The 23,412-nt window shown below is 33.5% G+C and overlaps 1 protein-coding gene across 1 annotated transcript in view; it reads right to left on the bottom strand.

Annotated features, from left to right (window-relative positions):
* Nucleotides 1-23,412, bottom strand: part of CNBD1 (cyclic nucleotide binding domain containing 1) — a 327,265-nt gene that overhangs the window by 81,084 nt on the left and 222,769 nt on the right. The window contains exon 6 of the mRNA XM_008689174.1: nt 14,589-14,782. Within this exon, the coding sequence (XP_008687396.1) occupies nt 14,589-14,782 (194 nt within the window). The remainder of the gene's footprint in view (nt 1-14,588; nt 14,783-23,412) is intronic.

The following is a 23,412-nucleotide window of genomic DNA, read 5'->3' as shown; positions in this document are numbered from 1 at the left end:
AAAGAAAAACACAGTATCTCCATATTGTACAAGCTTCTGCTCCCATCCTTATAGCACCTGAAAATGTATTCAAGAGAAAGATGTTCTCAAGTGGGAATGAAAATACGTAATTTCTGATATATTGAGTGAACTCATTACCAAGGAAGACCACCTACATGTGTCAGATGTAGGAAATGATCACCCAGTAGAATCTGATTAGGTGGAAGTGTCTCAGGGCCTTGCAGTAGCATACTGATGGACTCCAGACTGGGAGCCAAGGTTAAACGTCAAGAAGAGTTAATTTTCCTGCTTGATATCACAATATTCTTAATATTTTTTCATTTGATTCCATAATGATAATATAATAATAATAATAATAATAATAATACACTATATTATTTATTAAACCCATATCCTGTGCCGGAAACAGGGCTGCATTTTATCATTTAATTTTCAGAAAATTTCCTGCAGTAGGTATTATTATTGTTCTCATTTTATAGATGAAGCAATTAAGTCTAAGTAACTTGTCCAAAATAGTGCAATTAAGTAAATAGCCAAAAAAGGAAAGTTTGTTTTAAAAAGCTGTTTTCAAAAAGCTATGCTATATTCGTGTTACTATGACATACAGCCACACTGCCATACATATAGGCAGTGGCAAAACAAAATATAAAATTGTATTAAATGGGCTCAGTACAACTCAGCAAGGCCACCTGAGTCACCATAATGGTTTAAGCCATTACAACTATAAAGATCTAATATCATATAAAAATGTATGCTGAAGATGAGCATTCATGTATCTGCAAAGATACATTTATTTTTGGTATCTTTTTTTTTTTAAGATTTTATTTATTTATTCAACAGAGATAGAGACAATCAGCGAGAGAGGGAACACAAGCAGGGGGAGTGGGAGAGGAAGAAGCAGGCTCATAGCGGAGGAGCCTGATGTGGGGCTCGATCCCATAACGCCGGGAATCACGCCCTGAGCTGAAGGCAGACGCTTAACCGCTGTGCCACCCAGGCGCCCCATATTTTTGGTATCTTAAACATTAAGTGATACTAGCTTCTGAGACCAGTAAGTTTATTTAGATGTCCAAAGGTCATTTTAGTCTACTTTTAGCCAAATCTTTGACAACAGCATTTTCGACCACAAAACACAGGACAAAGAAGCAGGATTTCTACTTGAAACTATTTCATAGTCCCTGTTTGTCACAATGTGCACACATTTGTCACTCAAAGACCAGAGACTCTCATTTAAAAGCTTACTCTAAGAATTACTTTCACTTATTTTATTTTAAAATTTTACTCAAGAAATCAACATGTTTGTTTAGAAGACAGGAAGGCTTGGTGATTGAATAATAGCCTGGGCTTTAAATCAACAAACCAGGGTACCACTTCAATCTTAGTATTTATTATTTGTATGATCTGAGACAGGTAAGTAAAGTCTTAGTTTCCTGAATAATAATAAATATAATCTATACCTCATAGACTTGCTATGAAATACTCTATAAAAATCTTAATTTAGCCTTAGTGCATATACATAGCAGACACTCATTAAATAGCAGCTGCTATCACAATTCATGATCTTTCCCATCACTGTTATAATCATCAGGCTTATGATTGGAGTATTAACTGTTTCTACTTCCAACTCTCATCAAGCAAAATAATCAAACCAATTCATATACTGTATTTTACAAGTAATATTTAGCAATATAAACAACAAAGCATTAGGTCCTATATTTAACATTATTATTTTTAAGCCTATACTTTAAAACATTACAACTTCTTTGGACAACTATTTAGCAATTTCATGAAAAGTTAAATATATATCTTCTCTATGCACCAATAATTTCATTCCTAGGTATTTATCCAAGAGAAATAAAAACATTTGTCACAAAAAAAAAAAAAAAAAACTTTGTATCTGACACTTGTTGCTTTGGAACTAACTCAGATGTCTATAAACAGAATAATAGATTAATAAATTGTGGTATATTCATACAACTGAATACTATTGAGCAACAAAATGGATATAGGCAACATCCCTACAATCTTAAGATCTAGACTTGTATTTCAAACTGTCAACATATATTTCCACTCGGATATATAATTGGCATCTCAAAATATTGACTCTAAAACACCAAATTAGGACTCTACCTTTTTTCTCTTAAATCCTCTTCTACCTCAGTCTTCTCAATCCCAATAATTGATATTAACATCCACCATTTTTTGTCCAAAATTCTAAAAATGATCATTGAATCATTTCTTTCAGTTACTTTTTGTGTCCAATCCATAAGCAAGTCCTGTCAATTCTACATCCAAAATATATCCCACATCCATCTATATCTATACTTCTCTCCTAAGCAACACTATCCAGACGAATAACATTTTCACATGCACTATTACCACAGCCTCCTCACTGATTTCCCTGTTTTGCCTTCTACACCAACATTATGCAAATCCACTCCACTCTATCCACAGCAAACAAAATGACTTTTTCACATGTAAAATATACAATACTCCACTGCTTTTTAAAAAGCTGGTAAATATTTAAAACATAGCACTGTCATTTTCATATTCAAATAAAGAATTAATGAAACCCAAAAGATATGATTTGATTGCTTCTTTAAAATGCTCATAATTTTTTTTTTTTAAGTATGCCCAATGCCCAGCATAGAACCCAACGTGGGACCTGAACTCACGGCCCTGAGTTCAAGACCTGAATGCTCATAATTTTTTATTAAAAAATGTAGAAGCAAAGACAGGGATTATTTCCACTAAGTCTTAACTTTTTTATCCATTATGAATGTCAATCATATATTAGTTATGTTGTTTATTTTTAGTGCAAAATTTATTAAGGCATTCTTTGGGAAAGGAAAAGTTTAATTTTAAAAAGCACATCCTGACACAGAGCAAAGTGATTAAATAAGCAAGGAAGTCCATTGGCTCCAACATGAAAAGTTAAATTTGCTCAAAACATTATAAAGATTAGCTTTCTGTGAGCATACAACAAATCTCTTGAAAACAACAGTAATCAAAAGACACCAGAGTACGACATGAACTGTCAGATTAATCTTTCTAAAATGTATGAAGTTAAGGCTCTTTTCAAGTGATGAGTATAGTTCCTTACTCTGTTTCATCAAAGAAAAATTCTTCCCACTGGCTCCAAAAAATGAACTCAAACTTACCTGAACCTGCCTAAGTGACCTATAACTGCTTTCTCATTCCTATAGACCAGAAGTTTCCCTCATTATCCATATTATCTCTCCCTGTCCACATTGGTTTTCCCACTTGGAGTATTTCCATTTATTCACTTATTCGTTCTCTCAGTCATCCCCTTAAAAATGCCTTTATTTTAAATAACATATGTATCTATGTCAATCACTACACCTATGGACAAGGGGTGTAAAGTTTAGATTAACTTCAATGAATTTACAGTAGAATGAAAACAAAAACAAAAACAAATTAAAAAGTAAGTCACATGACAAAAACTAACACCACAATCTAGGGGCATACACAAAATAAATCAAGGCACAGGCAAAAGTGAGAGACCGTTTTGTCAGAGAAAGCAAGCTTGATGAGTTTCTTGAGAATGCGTGAAAGTTTGTGAAGAAACCCCAAAAGAGCATATCATTGCAGGCACAGGAAACAAGATGTATAGAGGCATGGAGACAACAAATCTTCAGTGATCTATAAGTAGTTTCACATGGCTAGGAATAAAAGGGTGCACTGGACAGCTGAATTCATTCATGAAGGGCCTTGAAACCCATGCAAAGAAATTTAATTTTTTTTTTTTAAGATTTTATTTATTTATTCGACAGAGAGAGACAGCCAGAGAGACAGGGAACACAAGCAGGGGGAGTGGGAGAGGAAGAAGCAGGCTCATAGCGGAGGAGCCTGATGTGGGGCTCGATCCCAGAACGCCAGGATCACGCCCTGAGCTGAAGGCAGACGCTTAACCGCTGTGCCACCCAGGTGCCCCAGAAATTTAAATTTTATCTTAGAAGTGACTAGAAGTGACTAAGCATTTTATGCAAGGGAGCAACATGATCATATTTGACTTTTATAAGTCATTCTAGTGACAATGTGGATGGTGAACTGAGGCTATTCGTAGATTGAATACAAGGATGGGGTGGTTGCAATGTATTGGCAAGACATAAGGAGAGCCCATGGGGCACCTGGGTGGTACAGTTGGTTGAGTAGAGGACTCTTGGTTTTGGCTCAGGTCATGATCTCAGAGTCTAGGGATCAAGCCCCACATGGGGCTCTGCACTCAGTGTGGAGTCTGCTTAAGACTCTTTCTCCCTTTCACTCTTCCCCTCCCCACTGCTCATTCTCTCTCTCTCTTTCTCAAATAAATAAAATCTTCAAAAAAATAAAAATAGAAGAAGAAATAAGGAGAGCCCGAAGGTAAAATTGGTAAAAAAAAAAAAAAAAAAAAAGATGGAATGAAAAGCAAAAACACTAATTATAATAATAATAATAACTGTAGGTAAAAATTCAGTTCTCATAATGTGCTAGACATTGTTCTCAGTGCTTATATAATCTCATTTAATACAATTATCTATGAAGTGGGCATTATTACTAAGCTCAGTTTTTACAGATAAAGAAACTAAGACTAAGAGTCTTAGTAAGTTGTCCATTTCCAGAGCTATCAAGTATGGTCTGACTGCATCACTTCTGTTCTTAAAGTGGTGTTATCATGGTCACTGCATAAGGCCACACAACGTGAGCAAGGCATGGATGTCCCCGGCAACTCCTTCAATATATGTTCTATTCTATGGAATTCTATAAAATAAACGGATAGTGCCTCCTTTCATTGACCTATAAACTATCTCTACTTAGAGACATAACTCAAGCTCCTTAACTTCATGACATGTTCCTGCCCACTCTAACCCACAATGAACTTGCTCTTCCTCCAAATACCATAGTCCTAGTCAAAACCAGTTTCCACCTTATCATGTACTGTCTTTCCTGTTCCTGTAATAAGAGTTAGTTTTGTTCCCCTATTATGGAAAAGTAGCATTTCTTATGTTTTATTTCAGTAATCCTTGGCTCCATCACAATGTTGTCAAGTAATAGGGGTGTGTGTGTGTGTGTGTGTGTGTGTGCGTGCGTGTTGATTTGTATGCCTGCTTGGAGACATGCTTACCAAAATCCAAAAACAAAGAGCCAGATCTATAAGAGACACGAAGAGTATATCATTGTCTCATATTAACAAGAGCAGGAGGATGAGACAAAAACAAATATTTTGTAATTTATAATTTTTATTATTGAGAAATACTAATTTTGTAAGAATTATCAAGGCAACAAAGCATCCAACCTGCTAAAGAATAATGTGCAATTAGTTAAGTCAGCCGTGTCTTGTTTTTAGATTTAATGAGCCAACTTGTTAAAGAAGAGCATTAAAAAAATTCTCAGATTAAAGGTTTGAACTTTATTAGTTAAATTATATATATTCAAGGGAAACTTATTTTCTCCCATCTAGGATGCTATCAAGTCATCAAACAAATTCTCACAATGGGTCACAAGATAAACCAAGCAAGAGGGCTCCATGCAAAGCTCTCATTGTAAAAGAAAGGGCCTCAAAATGTCAATGACCATTTAATCATCTCACCTTTTTGGAAATTATCTTCTCCCTTGGCTTCTAGGACCCTGTCCCAGCTCTAGTTCTGCTTCTTTGCTGGTTTCTTTTGTGGCTCTTTACCATCTTTTGAAGAATGGAATCAATCAGATTTGCTCCTTGAATTTAGCCCTTTCTTTTTATTACTATTTTTATCAGAGTCTTTATTTATTTTTGTGGTTTGAATATCACATTTCTTTGTAGACAATTCCAAAATCTACATCTGTAGTCATTTCAAGATTGTATCATAAACCCACCACAGCACTTAACGCAAAAAGAATCTTACATAGTATAAGTACTTAATAAAACTAGTGCACAATTTAACTGTGAATCTGTAGCATCAGAAAAAAAACCTTTCCTTCTAAAAGCTAGTTAAAATTGATTTTTTATATAGCAAAACACACATGGTAAAGAGCTACATTTCAATATCATAGCTTTTGGGAAATTGTAGTGGGTTTCAAGAAAAAAATAAAATTAGGGGCGCCTGGGTGGCACAGTGGTTAAGTGTCTGCCTTCGGCTCAGGGCGTGATCCCGGCGTTCTGAGATCGAGCCCCACATCAAGCTCCTCCGCTATGAGCCTGCTTCCTCCTCTCCCACTCCCCCTGCTTGTGTTCCCTCTCTCGCTAGCTGTCTCTATCTCTGTCGAATAAATAAATAAAATCTTTAAAAAAAAAGAAAAAAATAAAATTATATGTAAAATTTCTGTGGAAATAAGCAAATAAAAATACGTCCTGTACATTCTATGTATTATGTGATTCCTATGTATATATACACAACATCCTATTATATATATGTAATAGGATATATATATAATTTTAAATAATATGAAATAAAAATATAATAGGCTATATATGATTACATAATAGATAATCATATAACAATTGGAACATTTACATTTAATGTTCTATGTGCTGTGGATAAGCACATATTTTATTACATATCAATTTTGTCACATATATATACACATATATAAATAAAATGGGATGTTGTATGTATACCAATAAAACATAGAATATTAAATGCAATTTTTCCAATTATCCCAGAATGTTAAACCTATATTTATATAAATTTAAATTAAATTTAAATTTATACAAAATTAAATTAAATTAGTATAAATTTAAATATAACATTTATATAAAGGTTAGAGAGATGATAGATACTTATGTAACAGAGTGCTTGGTGGAGTTTTCCTACTGTGAAAGTACTTTTTTCCTGTTGTTTCAGAGTTACAAGGATTTAAGTTTGCAGAACTTGCACAGAGATTTAGAGATTGTAAAATCGGTTTTGTGAACTTTAACTCATTTTCTAACTCAAGAGATTATAAACTGAGATCAGGAAACCGATGGCAATGCTTGTTTGGTAAGAGTTTGTCAGAGTCCCACAGTCTTCTCCTTTCTGCCCTTTTACTTTCTCCCCTAGGCTCAAAGTGACAAGACAGGAATTTGAGAGAGTAAGTGTGTGATTCTCCCTCTCCCATCAGCCAGGAGGGCTCACAAGAGATAACCAGTGTGGGACTGCCCAGAGAAAGGAATAAAACTGGAGAATTGCCAGAAAATGTGAACTGACCTAAAAGAAAGACCCGTGGTGTTACACTGCCTGAAGCCATGGATGAATTAAATAATCCCCTATAGGAAAAAGAACCCTTCCAGGGAGTTACAGGAAAAAGAATATATAAAAGACTACATTTAGACATCAAATCACAAAGGATAACCATAGATTTTTACCTCTAATATCTACCCTCCCCTCCTTCTTGATCCTGGCTGAGAGGAGCATGAAAAAGCAGTTAGTAAGTTGAAAAAGATGCATAGTAAGAAAAGAGGAATAACCCCATCCCCAATGCAGAATTATGGCATAATAAGGCACAAATTGTGCTGTCAAGCATGGCAGTTTGAAATTTTGAAGTGAAGACAGGACTGGAAATTTTAATATCTAAAAAAATGAGGCTGTTTGTTAATACATAGGATCTGACTAAGATTTCATCCAGCGAGCAGAGAAGAATAATGCTACATAGCTTGTTTGAAAACTTCAGTATGAAAAAGAAATAAAGCTATTTTATAACTTCACTCTACTGTGTCCAACTTGTTCAATACACACTTTTTAAACAAATGATTTTCTTTTCATGTGATTTCAAATGTTTTATTTTTAAAAGAAAAATTATATTAATAAACTGGAAATTTCTTTTAATAATTACTGAGGATCTTCAACTTAAATATTTGCTTTTTAATTGTTGCTAAATGTTGTAATGTCAAAAATACATTTTAACAAAAGATAGGGCATAGCAAAATATGTATTTATGTATTAAATACAAAAGTATATAAAGTATAAAATATGGTTACGATCACGTGTAAGGATGACTCAAAAGAAATTTTATTTTCTTTATGATTGTTCTTTGAAAAATTGTGAAGTTAATTAGAAAAGATAAAATGAATTAAACAATTTAAAATACTTAGAATCATTAAATTGGTGATCTTGTAAAGGAAGATATAATTTTTTCTCTCCTTTCCTTATATAAAACACTATAATAGAAAAGCGTTTTGCTTTTAATTTACAAATCAATGTCAAGAAAAGCAAAACCAAAAATTCTTGCTATATATTTGTGTCACACTAATTTTTTTAGTCCAGTTTACACTGATAGCAGGGAGGAAGTACAGGGGTTTATATCTCATGAAAAATGAATGTGATCCTCAGACTCTATTTTTTCACCTATGTTCATTATACTCAGATAATGCCCACCTGTTTATAAAACTGTTAGAAGTTTAAATTGAAGAGTAAAGATGTCATTACTTATTTTTCTTCTTTGTAGTTTGGTTCTCTGATACAACACAATAAAAAAAAAAAAGCAAATAATGGCAAAGAAGCCAAATAGATGGAGGAAAAAAATAACCTTTTATTTGAGAAAAATCACAAAAACCCTCCTTACTACAAATTTTTGAGAGTCATAATATTTTTATTTGTTAAAGTCCCATTAAATAAATAAACAAAAAAGGTCAGTTATTAAAATCAGGCAAAGATAAACATGACTTAAAACTCACTCTTATAGGGGACAGTGTTGGCAAGGATAATCTAAATTTTTAGCAATCTGAAATAAATTTTAGTTAATAATCACATACTCGTTCTTCAGCAGACTTAAACAAAAGCCTTCGGGTTGCTGACAGCTAACAAAATTGTCTGCCTTTATTTCTATCCTTTTTTTTTTTTTTTTAAAAAGGACTTTAGAGCTGTGAACTGCCTGTCAGCCAGTTTGCAATAAAAATCCATCACTGTAGTACTGATAGTCCTTGGCATACTGTAGTACTACAACTGATAAAACTTTTAATGGTGTTGAACAGGAATAGGGTATTGGCAGACGAGAATGCACTGGAAATTACAATACTTCAGACCTTTGAGATGTTGGAGGATGGGTAATTATATGAACCACTAAATAGAATGACTGGTTCTTAGTGACATCAATACACTAGAGAAAAACAGAGAAGGATGAAAAAAATCAATCATTAACTTAAGGTCAAGTATGCTACCCAAGGGCTCCATGGCAGCATATAAATGAAATCTCCTCTTCTATTGTTGCGAGAGAGAAAAAGTGAGTATTGGGCCTAGTATATAACTATAAGGATAGCACAGCTCAAGATAAAGGTTGCATTCACAGCCCAAGCAAGTATTCTGTTGAACCCTAAAACTTATGATAATGACTTTAACCTGAATACATTCTCACAATGACCATTTGTTACATGAGAAAATATGAAGAATGCATCTAAAAATGAAGTTTTTACCTAAGTCTGGTTCACAGTAACTCCATGGGGTCCACAGACCTACCTCATGGAAATTTCCATGGGCCTTAAAAGTATAATTTGAATGAAGACTTGGTAGAGCCTTTACATTGGTTTCTTGGCCTTTATGGTAAGAGCTCTTAAGGAAGCTCAAGTGGAAGCCTATGAAATTATCCTCTTCCTACCCTCTTCAACTTTAGTCAACACAGTAAATCAAAACAATATTACAGACATCATCAAGATGGCAGACTAAGAGGTCTCACTCTGCCCCAGTACCAAAAAAACAAAACAAAACAAAACAACAAAACAAAACCATTTAGCAACTATCCACAAATGAAATTAGCTGTCAGAGAATGTTGGAATATATTTAAGAAGCTACAACATGCCACTAAAGCACAAAAAACAAGAATGGCCATATAGAAAAAGGAAGAAAACATTTTACCTGTGTCACCTCATTCCCCAGGCCAGCATAGCTCTGTGCCAAGAGGAATCCTCTCCATTATGAGTTCTCTGGTGGGTGTAAAGAAGAGCAGGTGACCTGAGCATCCTTCAACACTGAGGACCTCCACAGTATTTGCCAGTGTGGACTCACCTGTTGGAGACAACAGAGCCAACACTGCTGAGCTTCCCTGGAATTGGAGCCACTGTATGCCCCCAGAGCCAGAACCACCATAGCTCCCTGAGTACTGGCACATGGACACCTTGGACCCAGAGCCAAGGAGGGTAGAAAGCTTACTTAAAGAAATAATGACCAAAAACTTCCCAAGCATGGAGAAGAGAGATAGACATCAAGATTTGAGAAGCCCAAAGAACCACAAGAGGTCTATATCAAGACATATTGTGATTAAATTTTCAAGTTAAAGACAAAGATGGTTTTGAAAACAGCAACAGAAAAGCAATTTATCACACTAAAGATTATCAATGGATTTCTCAGTAGAAACCTTGCAGGCCAGGAGAGAGTAGAATGATATATTTGAGGTACTAAAAGAAAGAAACTGCCAATGACCATATCTGTCAGAATTATCCTTTAAAAATGAAAGGCTTTCTTAGACAATAAAAACTGAGAAAGTTCACCACCACTAGATATGCCTTAGAAGAACTGCTAAAGGGATTTCTTCAGATTGAAACAAAAGCATGCTAAACAGCAATGTGAAAGCACATGAAAGTATAACTCTTACTAGTAAAGGTAAATATACAGTCAAATACAGAATAAGGCAACATGGTAATGGTGGTATATAAATTCCTTCAAATCCTATATAAAAGTTAAAAAACAAAATTATCAAGAATAACTATAACCACAAAAAAATTATTAGGGGATACAAAATATAAGAAGTAAAAACTCTGACTACAAGTATACAAGGTAGGGAGTGGGATGAAACAGATTGTCTATGTGTTTGAAGTTAAGTTATCAAATTAAGAAATTAACTACAAGATATTTAGTGATACACAAAAGATAAAAAGAATCAAAACAAATCACTATGAAAATATCATCAAATAAGAAAGGATGACAAGAGTAAACAACTACCAGCAGACAGAAAACAATTAACAAAATGACAATAGTAAAGCCTCACTTATCGCTAATCACTTTCAATGTAAATGGATCAAACTCCCCAATAAAAAAAAAAAACATAGAATGGCTGAAGAGATCAAAATAAAACAAGAAACAGTAATACACTATGAGAGACTTACTTTAGATTTAAGGTCACACATAATAATAGACTTCAATATTCCATATTCAAAAGTGGATAGAGCATCCACGTACAAAATCAACAAAGAAAGAGCTGACTTGAACAACACTATAGACCAAATGGACCTAATAGACACATACACGGAACTTTCCGCCCAACAGGAGTAAAGTTTCTCAAACGCACAAGGAATATTCTTCAGGCTAGATCACACGATAGGTCACAAAAACATCTTAATAAATTTAAGATCAAAATCATCCCAAGTATATTTTTCAACAACAATGAAATGGAACTAGAAATTGATAACTAAAAGGAAAATGGAAAATTCACAAATATGTAGAAACTAAACAACATATTTCACCAACCATTGGGTCAAAGAAGAAATCAAAAGGCAATTTAAAAAAATATCTCAAGACAAATTTAAAAAAAAAATCACATACCAAACGTACAGGATGTAGCAAAAGCAGTCCTAAAAGGAATATTTATAGTGATAAATGCTTATATTAAAAAAGATTTCAAATTAACTTTTTACCTTTATATCTCAAGAAGACAAGAGATAACATGTGTTAGTGAAGATATGGAGAAAAATAAACCCTTAGCAGTATGGAATTTCCTCAAAACTGTTAAAAATAGAACTACCATATAATTAAGTAATTTCAATTCTGGGTATATACCCAAAAGAAGTGAAAATAAAATATTGAAAAGATATCTGTACTTCCATGTTTATTATAGCATTATTCACAATACCCAAAATATGGAAACAACCTGTATCTGCCAATGGATAAATAGGAAAGAAGATACATTATATATACAATAGAATATTTTCAGCCATGAGAAAGAAGAAAATACTGTCATTTGTGACATGGATGGACCTTGAGGACATTATGCTAAGAGAGATTAAGTCAGACAAAGACAAAAACTGTATGATATCATTTATATGTGAAATTTTAAAAAGCCAAACTCAGAGAACAAAGGTATTACACTTCTTGATTTCAAATTATATTATAAAGCTATCATAATCAAAACAGAAATAAATCCATACAGTTCTGGTTATTGATCTTCCACAAGAGTACCAAGAAACATACTGAGTAAAGGATAGTCTCATCAATGAATGATGTTAGGAAAACTAGATATCCATATGCAGAGCAATAAATGTGGACTCTTATCTCACATCATATACAAAAACCATCTGAAAATGGGTTAAAGGTTTAAAGATAAGACCTGAAACCATAAAACTCTTAGAAGAAAACAGAAATCTTCTTGACATTGCTCTAGGCAATGATTTCTTGGATATGACACCAAAAGCACGGGGAACAAAAGCAAAAATAGACAAGTGAGACTGCATCAAACTAAAAAGTTTCTGCAGTGCAGAAGAAACAACTGACGTAGCGAAAGGCAACCTACAGAATAGGAGAAAATATTCACAAACCATGTATCTGGATGAGGTTAATATATATCCAAAATATATAAGAAACACAACTCAGTAGGAAAGAAAAAAGAACTCAATTAAAAAATGAGAAAAGAACCTAAATAATCATCTCTCTCTCAAAAGAAGACATATAAATGACCAACAGGAATATGAAAAAGTGCTCAACATCACTAATTATCAGGAAAATGCAAATCAAAACCACAATGAGTTATCACTTTACACCGCTTAGAATGGCTATCATTAAAAAGACAAAAGGTAAGTATTGACAAAGATGTGGAGGAAAGAGAACACTTGCACACCGTAGAAATGTAAACTAAGTACAAGCATTATTGAACACAGTATAGAGTTTCCCCACAAAACTTAAAAATAGAATTACCATACAATCCAGCAATCTTGCTTCTGCATAGACAACTAAAGAAGTGGAACTATCTCCAAGAAATATCTGCATTCCCATGTTCATTGCAGCATTAATCACAAGTGTCAAGATATGGAAATAATTTAAAGGTCTATCCATGGATGAATGCATAAACAAAATGTCAATTGCTACAACATGGATGAAACTGAAGGACAGTATGTTAAGTGAAATAAGCCAGACATAGAAAGACAAATTTTGTAATATCTCATATGTGTAATCTAAAATAGCCAAACTCATAGGAGCAGAGAGTAAAATGTTGTTTACCAGGGGCTGGGGGTAGAGGAAATGAAGAGCTATTGCTCAAAGTTTCAGTTATGCAAAATGAGTAAATACTAGGGATTTAATGTACAACATGGTGACTAAAGTCAACAATACTGTATTGTATATTTGAAATTTGCTAAGAGGGTAGATATTAAGTGTTTTCACCACAAAAATTTTGTAACTATGTGCAATGATGAATATGGTAATTAGCTTGATTGTGGTGATAATTTCACTCTATTTACTTTTGAGATATACACCTTAAATATATACAATTTTTATTTTTCAATCACACCTCAACAAAACTGGAGAAAAAAATACTACATCCCTGGAAGAATGGCAGATAGTGCTACCTTCATAGACCTACTGCAGAATTCAGAGGTGGTGGTCCCATCACATTCCCATTTTAATTCATCAGTTTTGCCCTCACCAAATGAACAAACAAATAGATCCTGAAAGACTGGAGTTGACTGCTACAACGTGGACCAAGAAGTAGCTCTAATTATAACTGCTGTGCCAAGTGTGGTATTTTTTTTCTAAAGCATATTGAAATGGCATCAGGTACCTGATATGTAGCCATTGAGTAGCAAATGTATTCTTTTTCATCTCTATCAAGAAAAATCAGAAACATTACCCATTCATGTGTAATCAACAACAAATATACTTTTATATTTAGGTCTCATTTTTTATCTTTGTCTTTCTTTCTTAGTTTTATCCATCCTCATTCTTTCTGAACCTTTTCAACATTCTAGGTTTTCCTAACTTCGATCCATAGTGATAAATAATTTGGCTTTAATTGGTTTCATTGGCTCTTTTCTACTCTGAACATCCTGACCACCCCAAATCTAAAACTGGCTTTCTTTTAGCCACAATTCTAGTCAAACCACATTGATACCCATGGAGAGTATCCAGAGATCCAGAAAGATATTGTACTGTAATTTTTAGACCAGCTGATAGTGTCAAAAAAATAAAAAGAAGCCAAGGATTTTCTTCAGGTAAAACCTTATGAATGTAATGGAATCAACCCCTTGATCACCTTAGCATTGCTCTTGAGATAAGCATGTGTTCTTAACTTGTCAAAAAGACCTTCCATGATCTGTCCTCTCTTTCCTTTTCCTCAAATCACCTGTTCCCTCTCCCTTATCTCAAACTACCCTTCTTCCTCATTCAGTGATCCAACCACACCGGCTTTGTCCTAGTTACCAAATTTACTATATAATCCCTGCCAGTGGGTGGTATGTTGTTGAAGGCATCCCTCATTAAAATTTCGTGAACAAATTTCAAGTTCAATATTAATAGTATAATTTTCATTTTTAAAAGATATATTATCTTTAATACTTAACTCACTGAAGATATTTGGATTTACATATCTGGAAGAGATCAAATTTTATAATAATGATACTTCGTTGCTTAGGGAAAAAGCAAATATTCATTTCTTACTGTTTCATCACATGAAGGTGTGTGCATCTCAGCAAGTATAAAGCTTTTGAAGTCTTCACTGAAAACAAATTCTTGGAAACTCTGAGGTATGAAAGAGGCTGTTGACTCATTTTCTTCAATCAGATTTCTATATACCTTTGTTTGAGGTCGAGCTGAACCTTTCAATATTATATAAAATCCATCATTTCCAACCACTGAAACAAAACAAAACCAAAAAAGCTATAATGTTGACTTTATTTCCCAGGCTCTTTGATAGAGACATGACCTCAACACATATTACTTGCTTTGCTTTTAGTAGATTTCTTTTAATTTATGCAATTAGAACTCTAATGTAGCATTTAGGCATTCACAAATAATTTACTCAAATAAACAGAATAGCAAAAACATGTCTCCACATTCAGAAAATTCTTTTTTGACAATTATAATAATCAATCCTCTTATGGAACTGATAGATTCTAGAAAAAGAACCATGGTAACATATTACAATTAATAGATTTAAGACATTTTAAGAAAAATAGGATCAGAAAACTCCTTGAAGTTTTTAAGATGTTAACTCCCCCTCAAAAATGCAATTTTGCTTATTTTGTATAAGTAACTATATAATTATTAATTTTTATTTGTCTTTCCTCTGGATATGATGATGATTGCTCATAGAAGCTAGTTTAGAAAGGGAGATAATTATTAGGAAGAAGAGTTTTTTCCAGTATTTCTCCTACTCCACATTGTAACTCTCCACAATCTGTTGTCTAATTCCAATTCCTAAAGTTTAACTATGTTTCTGTAAGTCTGGTTGGTTTATTCAGTTGTGAGCATTTTGAATACAACTTAAATCTGTTCTAGTTCTTCTGAAGCCTGACCTTTTAAAGAAGCAGAGCATGGGGACTGGATGATGTCATTTTCCAATTGTTTACATTACTTTATAGGATTGGAGCAAATTATTCAAGTGCTGTGAGAACAGCTTTTCTTAAATTTTGCTTATTAGCTTGCTATAAATAGAAACTTTACAAATTGATTTTTAGGAACAATTGTGGGTTTGTTTGTTTTTTTATGCATAAGAGATGACAATTGCTTACCTTCTCTGCTTTTTTCTAAACGAGTGCTTTATTAATGGGTCTTTCTTTTTTTTTTTTAAAGATTTTATTTATTTATTCGACGGAGATAGAGACAGCCAGCGAGAGAGGGAACACAAGCAGGGGGAGTGGGAGAGGAAGAAGCAGGCTCATAGCGGAGGAGCCTGATGTGGGGCTCGATCCCATCACGCCGGGATCACGCCCTGAGCCGAAGGCAGACGCTTAACCGCTGTGCCACCCAGGCGCCCCAGTTAATGGGTCTTTATTGGTAACCATCTGTACACAGTGACTACAGGATAGTGATTTTCAGTCTTCTTTAAAGCAAGGGTCATGTTTGCTTGAATGCCTGAACTTAAAATAGAGTCCTTTCTGGATAGCATGATATCACTTCTTACTAAACATCTAATCTACAGTGAAGGCACTGTAGAAACATTGTTTTTAAATAGCTATCAGGTGAGCTATATGAGAACTACATTGTAGAAAGTACACTATAAAGGTAAAAGATAAGAAAATTTTGTTAAGAGTAGTAATGATTTTGACCAATTACCCATGCGAAAAAAGCAGTCGGGTGAAACGTGTATTCCGATAAATACAATTTGTATTCTGTTTTTGTATAGAGTTAACTGGCACTTCTTAGCATAGAATAAAACTTGTAGAAAGAGGTACATTGTGTGAAATTATTTTATTCCAAGGGCTGCCAGTTGCTTACCCAATATGAATAGTCTTTTCCTTTAGTAACAAAAGAACAATTTTATTGGGAGTCTGTGTCAATTTAAAAATTACATTTTGCCAATACTTTACATGTGTGGCCCTGAGACATGATTCTGATTAACGAAACAATGGGAGAACTTTTGCTTTCCAAATATGCATGTCACTCCTTCCTGGATACCTAGAACAAAGATACGATGTTGGAGCTAGAGAAGCATCTTGCAACTAAAAGGAACTGGCAAGGAGAACCTCAGGAAATTCACCCTGACACCTTTAAATCATCTTGTGACTTCTCATTATGTAACATAAATAAATCCTGAAATTTTTTAAACTAGTGTCTTTTAGTTCTCTATTACTCACAACTGAACACAACTGCTTTGAATATTGTTGTAATTTCACTTAACTCTAACCATAATATATGTTTGCCTTACTGATGGACATGACTTTTCTGTTGCTCTGAAGAAAACCTTCCTTTTCCTTCAGGGTTTGGCCTGGTGACAGTGAATTTGACTAAATAATCTCTATTTACAATGCATTAATTTTCACATTTACATTCAAAAAATATCTGTAATATTAAGGAGTTAATATTTAAGTCCTTTAGGAATTAAACTAATGGGGGAGTAGAATTTGAGATTCATGGAAAATATTTTGATCAGAAAATATTTTATCAACCCTCAGATTATAACTTACAAAAAATAAATCAAATTAAGCTATTCTGGCAGCTGCTAACTCCACTTATATACAAAGACAATGATTGTATTTGGGGTGCCTGGGTTGCTCAGTTGGTTAAGCATCTGCTTTTAGCTCAGGTCATGATCTCGAAGTCTTGGGATCAAGTCCCGTATCCTGCTCCTTGCTCAGCAGGGAGCTTGCTTCTCCCTCTGCCTGACTCTCTCCCTCTTTCTCTCTCTGTCAAACAAATAAAATCTTTTAAAAAAATGAATAATCAAAAAAAGTATGGAATATAATAGAATAATTAACAGAAAATTCTCAGAATTCAAGTAACATCTGAAATTGGCCCGCAAATATATAGATAAATGATATACACACAATTCAATAAGTCTAGAGAAAAAAATGCAATAGAGTTAAGCTCTCAAATAACAATTGAAATATTACTTAAAAATCACAAAGGGTGTTAAAATTATGAATTGTAACAAAAATATATTTATTAGAAATGTAAGATAAATATAAGCTTTTGAAATTCCTAAGCAATGAGAAGGAGCCTGTAACATATGCTCTTAATTCATATTTTCAAAATACACAAAATTACATTATATAACTTTTTAGAGAAAAAAGCACTCCAAGCATCTAAGAAAAATCTGACTATAAAAATTAAAACAATACAGATCGAAATGGCATTAAATCTTGATTCCCAGGCCTTGCAAAAGTAAAAGAATTCAATAAAATCAAATTGTTTAAGAAGAAGTTTCATACTATTATTTATCTAGCCAACCTCCATGACATGAAAAGGCAAAAAAAAAAAAAAAAAAAAAAAAAAAAAAAACACAGAAAACAAACCCAAAACATATATTTTCATAAGGACTTGAAGAAATTTCCTAGTGCAGGACAGACCTTGTGTCTTAAAGTATCTTTTAACCACACTTGAATAAGCTGAACAAAAGCCATTCAAAAGGAATTGAGAATACTAATAAGGGAAAGTTTACTCATTTTGGTACTGACTTTCCAAAAGGTGAAAGGCCAAATACAAAGTTTGATTAAAGCAAACATGTTTGCGAATTCCCGGCCAAGAATCTCCTGCTCTCTGGTTCAGCTAAAATCAACCATTCTGAAAGTATTTAAATGCTTCAAAGAACTATAATTGGAGGAATAAAGTAATATTGTCACCTGGATAATTTTTACTTGGCCTATAAAATGAGTTTAAGTGTTATCTATTTACCAGGGAACCCTCTGCTGACCTCTGCCTTGCTCCCATCCATCCTAATTAATGCCCCTCCTCTGTGATCTTTTTTCACAGAATTTCTGTCATGACACTGCATTTGCAGTGTCTGCCAACAGATTCTAACCTCTCGGAAAAGGATCTCTAACTTTGATCTCAGTCCCTCCAGCCCAGAGCACACTGCCTGGATTACTCTAGGCATTTAGCAAATACTCGAATGAATGAAAACTTAATTAATGATCCTTATTGCATTTTTCTCCAAAGAATCTTATAAAACATTTGGGGAACAACTCGTTTTTTTTTTTCCTTAGAATTCTGTCTATTGAGATATAAGATAAAATTCCTTGATGGCCTATTTTCTTCTCAGTCCATTAGGTGGGAACTTAGGAAAATACCAGAAAGTTATCTGACTTTTAAGCCAGGTGGTTTGATTCATGGAATCCTCATTATAAGGTTTAAATGGTCCCAGAGATAACGTAACAAAAGCAATGAATAACCTTTTCACAACTTTTATTATATTAAAATATCTTTGGAGATAGGATTTTGCTCTTTGGGGCAATTTTTCTTCCCATAAGGTACCAGGAGAAGTTATTTGAAGCCTATGTCTCATAACCTTTTTTTGAATACTGCTATAACCTGTGGAAGATAATCTACAAATAATACTGGATATTTATTTTAAGATTTTTTTCAAAAAACTCAAATAAATAAATCTAGAGCTAAGTGGAAGGGATGAAGAGAAATTTATTTCATTTTATTTTGGGCACTGACCTTCCACTGGAATAGTATTAATACTGACACTTCCTGTCAAATATTTGTAGAGATTTCATAAAGGGAGAATTTATAATTTCATAAATTATTGGTGATTGTTTTTAATAACCTTAAAACTTATTACTTGATATTTTTACATAGTTCTTCTAACAAAACAAAACAAAAAAACACTGAGAAAATTCCGTATTTCAAATTGCTTGTTCATACCCATAACATGCATATTAAGACCAAGCCCCAGGCACCTGGGTGGCTCAGTCTATTAAGCGTCTGCCTTCAGCTCAGGTCATGATCCCAGGATCCTGAGCAGGCAGAGGGAGAAGCACGCTTCCCGCTGAGCAAGGAGCCTGATGTGGAACTGGATCCCAGGATTCTGGGATCATGACCTGAGCCGAAGGCAGACACTTAACTGACTGAGCCACCCAGGCATCCCTACGATATTGTTTTAGAAGTTAGTGAAGAAATAGAATGAGGGAAAATTGGGTAAGAAGAAAAAAGATGGAGGCAGGAATATATTAAATTACAAAGCAAAATCTGTAAAATGCTATATATTTGCGAGGAGACAGTACTGGGTCAATGGACAATTTTTACTCCATTTTCCTAACTTTAAATTTTTTTAAATATAATCAGTTACCTGATTTAGCAACTACAAGAGATTTTTTAAAATGACTTGACTGGAAGTCTCAATACCACTGAAGATATTCCTCCCAGGAGTTCTCAAAAAAAGAAAACAATGTATTGTAAACAACTAAATTTTTCACAAAACACATTATTTAAAATATCTTGTACCAGGTTATAACAAGAGATTATTTCTAAGGATTTAAAAATCATTTCTACATGGGAAGATCAAAAAGGATGGCATCATGGTATATGACCGTGGGATTCACTTGTATAATCCAAAGTAAGTGTTACTTTATCTGATAGAATGAGTGAATGACATGTATTTTCAGACTATCATTCAACAATAATTACTGTGTTCTTAGACAAATTTTGAATCAATACCATGTATTCAAGAATGCATTGGTTGGAAATTACCTACTACTGATTAATGAATACATTCACTTGTCAAATATTTACTGAGTGACTATTTTGTCCAAGCACTGCAGGTGAGGCCATATTTCAGATTAAGAAGCTAAGTGCGTTAGAGTCAGCACTGTTTTTGCGTGAGGTGAGGAGAGAGGATAGCTTGGAAAGCTGAAGAACTTGAGGACAAGTCATGCCTGAAGAAAGTGTTATGGTTATCTATGCCTAGAGGCATGCAGGTGGTAAATTAAGAATTTTTTACCTCTAAAAATAAATGAACACATCTACAACACACAAAGAATATGTTTTTCCTGACTCAAATTACATAAAATTGAACATTTTAAAGTAGTTATCAAAGGCTTTCTGGTCTATTAAAACAAAGAAAAAAAGTCTCAGTTAAGTTTTTTAAAAATACCTTTTCTTAAATACAACTTTCAAGTAGATTTTCTACTATTTTCTGGTTTTAAAATATATCCCTGGATAGCAGGGTGAAGTTTTTGTTCATGGTTGTTAATAAAAATCAATTAATCTTGAAATAAATCTATATAATTCATAGTTTGAACTTTAGAATTATTGGCTTATCCAAAGTCATTTTTTCTAATAATAATTAAATACCACGAAGAGTTGTCTATTAATGCCACTATTTCTATTGTCTCCAAAGAATAATTTGTTATAAATCACTTCATACATTAACATTTAAAGATCCTTTCGCTATGCATTAAATATGATTAAAAATTTCTAGTTTAAAATATATCAACAATTTTTATGAAACATCATTTACCCCAATTATATTCTAGCTTAAATCTTAATTAAAGTATATAATGACTCAAAATATTTTTTTCTGAAATTTTCACTGTGATTCCTAATGTTAAGCTAAAACACATTCTAATCCTAAATGTATAAATTGTAGTAAATTTTTAAATTTCATGGGAAAAAATTATGGATATAAAACTGAGTGATGATTTGACTCATTTCCTCTACAAAACACAAAGCTGGGGGCCAATACATCACTTAAGTAACTTTTATTATTTTACATCTTCTAACTTCTGGCTTATGAAAACTAAATACCATTATCTTCCCTATAATCACATTTTTCAATGTTCTAAGTTTTAAAATAAACATTTCTATATTATTTTCCTTTACTACTAAAAAAACCATCTTAATCATCTTGTCAGTGTCACTTTTACAAAATGTCACATTATATTCTATAGACATTCAAAAGACAAAAATTTACATTAAACATTAAATCCAGGCCAGTGCCATGAAAAGGACATAGCACATCAAGAACCATTCTGATAGTAGATAACTGCATCACCATGCAGAACTGTTTTCACACTAGAAAAGATCATAAAAGGAAGACTGCTTTCTATGATGCATCATGTGAGCAGACATTCTAGATTATCCATAAAAGAAGTGTTATCAGTTAATGTTACATACCGCTTTGGGGAAGGCTTATTGATGATATGCATTTAAAAACGGTTTCTTGATATTGTAGAATTGCAGGAGTTTAATTACTTAAGGAATTTATTTTATTTTATTTTACTTTAATTTTACTTTATGTTTTGCTTAAAGAGCCAGCAAAGGGTGTAAGAGAAAAAAGGTTGGCATCAGGTTCAAAAGCCCTGGTTCAGGGACCCCTGTGTGGCTCAGTCGTTTAGCGTCTGCCTTCGGGTCAGGGCCTAATCCCAGGATCCTGGGACTGAGCCCCGCATTGGGCTCCCTGCTCCGCTGGGAAGCCTGTTTCTTCCTCTCTCACTCCCCCTGCTTGTGTTCCCTCTCTCGCTGGCTGTCTCTCTCTCTGCCAAATAAAGAAATAAAATCTTAAAGAAAGAAAGAAAGAAAGAAAGAAAGAGAGAGAGAGAGAGAGAGAGAGAGAGAGAGAGAAAGAAAGAAAGAAAGAAAGAAAGAAAGAAAGAAAGAAAGAAAGAAAGAAAGAAAGAAAGAAAGAAAGAAAGAAAAAGAAAGAAAGAAAGAGAAAGCAAGCCAGCCCTGGTTCAACCCTTCACTAAACTAGGAAAGTTGAATTTCAGTCTTCAAACAAAAGAAAAGTATAAATCTATAAAGCTACAAAGCTAAGATATATCTCTCAAATAATTAATGGTGGTAGAATGAATTTATGCATCATGAAACATTGTTACTCTAATATAAGCTTTTTTTTAAAAACCTAATAAGAAAGTTTCTTTCTCCTATGGCAGTATTCCCCCAGGTATGCTGCACAGAGCTGCTTCCTGAGGTGGGGAAAGAAAACTCAGGGTTAACTTGTTTCCAAAGTCATTTAGTGTCTATATAGTGTCCAACAGGAAATATTCAGTGCAGGCTGGCATTTTGAAGTCTGAATTCTCACACGTCTATTTCCTCAGAAAACTCATTTGTTTGTTTGGTCTTTTCATTTTTAATGTTAAACATTTATTAAGGTTTATTGACTTCAAATTTCAGGATCTCCAGGTGCTGGCACGTATTAAGGTATTAGTAGTCTCCGGTGATTTCTAATTGTTTAAAAAAAAATACTTTAAAAAATAGTTTATAGCTTATAGTCACAGAAAGAATGAAATACATGATACAATGTGGATGAACCACAAAAAAAACATGTGAAGTGAAAGAAGTACACAAAAAGTCACACATTGTATAATGCTATTCATATGATTTTTCCAAAATAGGTAAATCCACAGAGAAAGAAAACAGGGTAGCATGAAGCCTGATGCATGGCTCAATCTCACGATGCTGAGGTCATGACCTGAGCCGCGGAAACCAAGAGTCCCATGCTTAAAGGACTGAGCCACCCAGGTGCTTCTTACCTCCAGTTTTAAAATGACTTACTGAGATAACATTCAAATTCCATGAAACTCACTCTTTTTAAAATATACAATCCATTAGGGTTTTTTTTAGTATTTTCAAAGAGATGTACAATCAGCATCATAATCTAATGTTAGAATATTTTCATTATCCCCAAAGGGAGTCAGCAGTCATGCCTCACGCCCCATTCCCCCAAGTTCCTGGCAACCACTAACTGTTATCTCAAATGAATTTGCCTATTCCAGAAATTTCATATCAATGAAATTATAAATATGCATTTTTTTTGTAACTAGCTTCTTTCATTTAGCATAATGTTTTCAAGAGTCATCCAGATTGTAGCATGTATCAGTACTTTATTCCCTAGTATTGCCAAATAAAATTCCATTATGAGGATATAGCACATTTTAAAAAATTCATTCATCTTTTGATGGAAATTTGGGCTGTTTCCATTTTGGGGCTATTGTGAATAAATCTTCTATGGACATTTGTATACAAGTTTGAATAAATGTATGTTTCCATTTATCAGGTATATCTGAGTAGAACTGCTGGGTCAAATGCTAACTTTATG

Source organism: Ursus maritimus, unplaced genomic scaffold, assembly GCF_017311325.1.
Source record: "Ursus maritimus isolate PB19 unplaced genomic scaffold, ASM1731132v1 scaffold_9, whole genome shotgun sequence".
NCBI lineage: Eukaryota > Metazoa > Chordata > Mammalia > Carnivora > Ursidae > Ursus > Ursus maritimus.
Note: the sequence above shows the minus strand (reverse complement) of the source record. Positions and strands in the feature narration are given on the sequence as shown.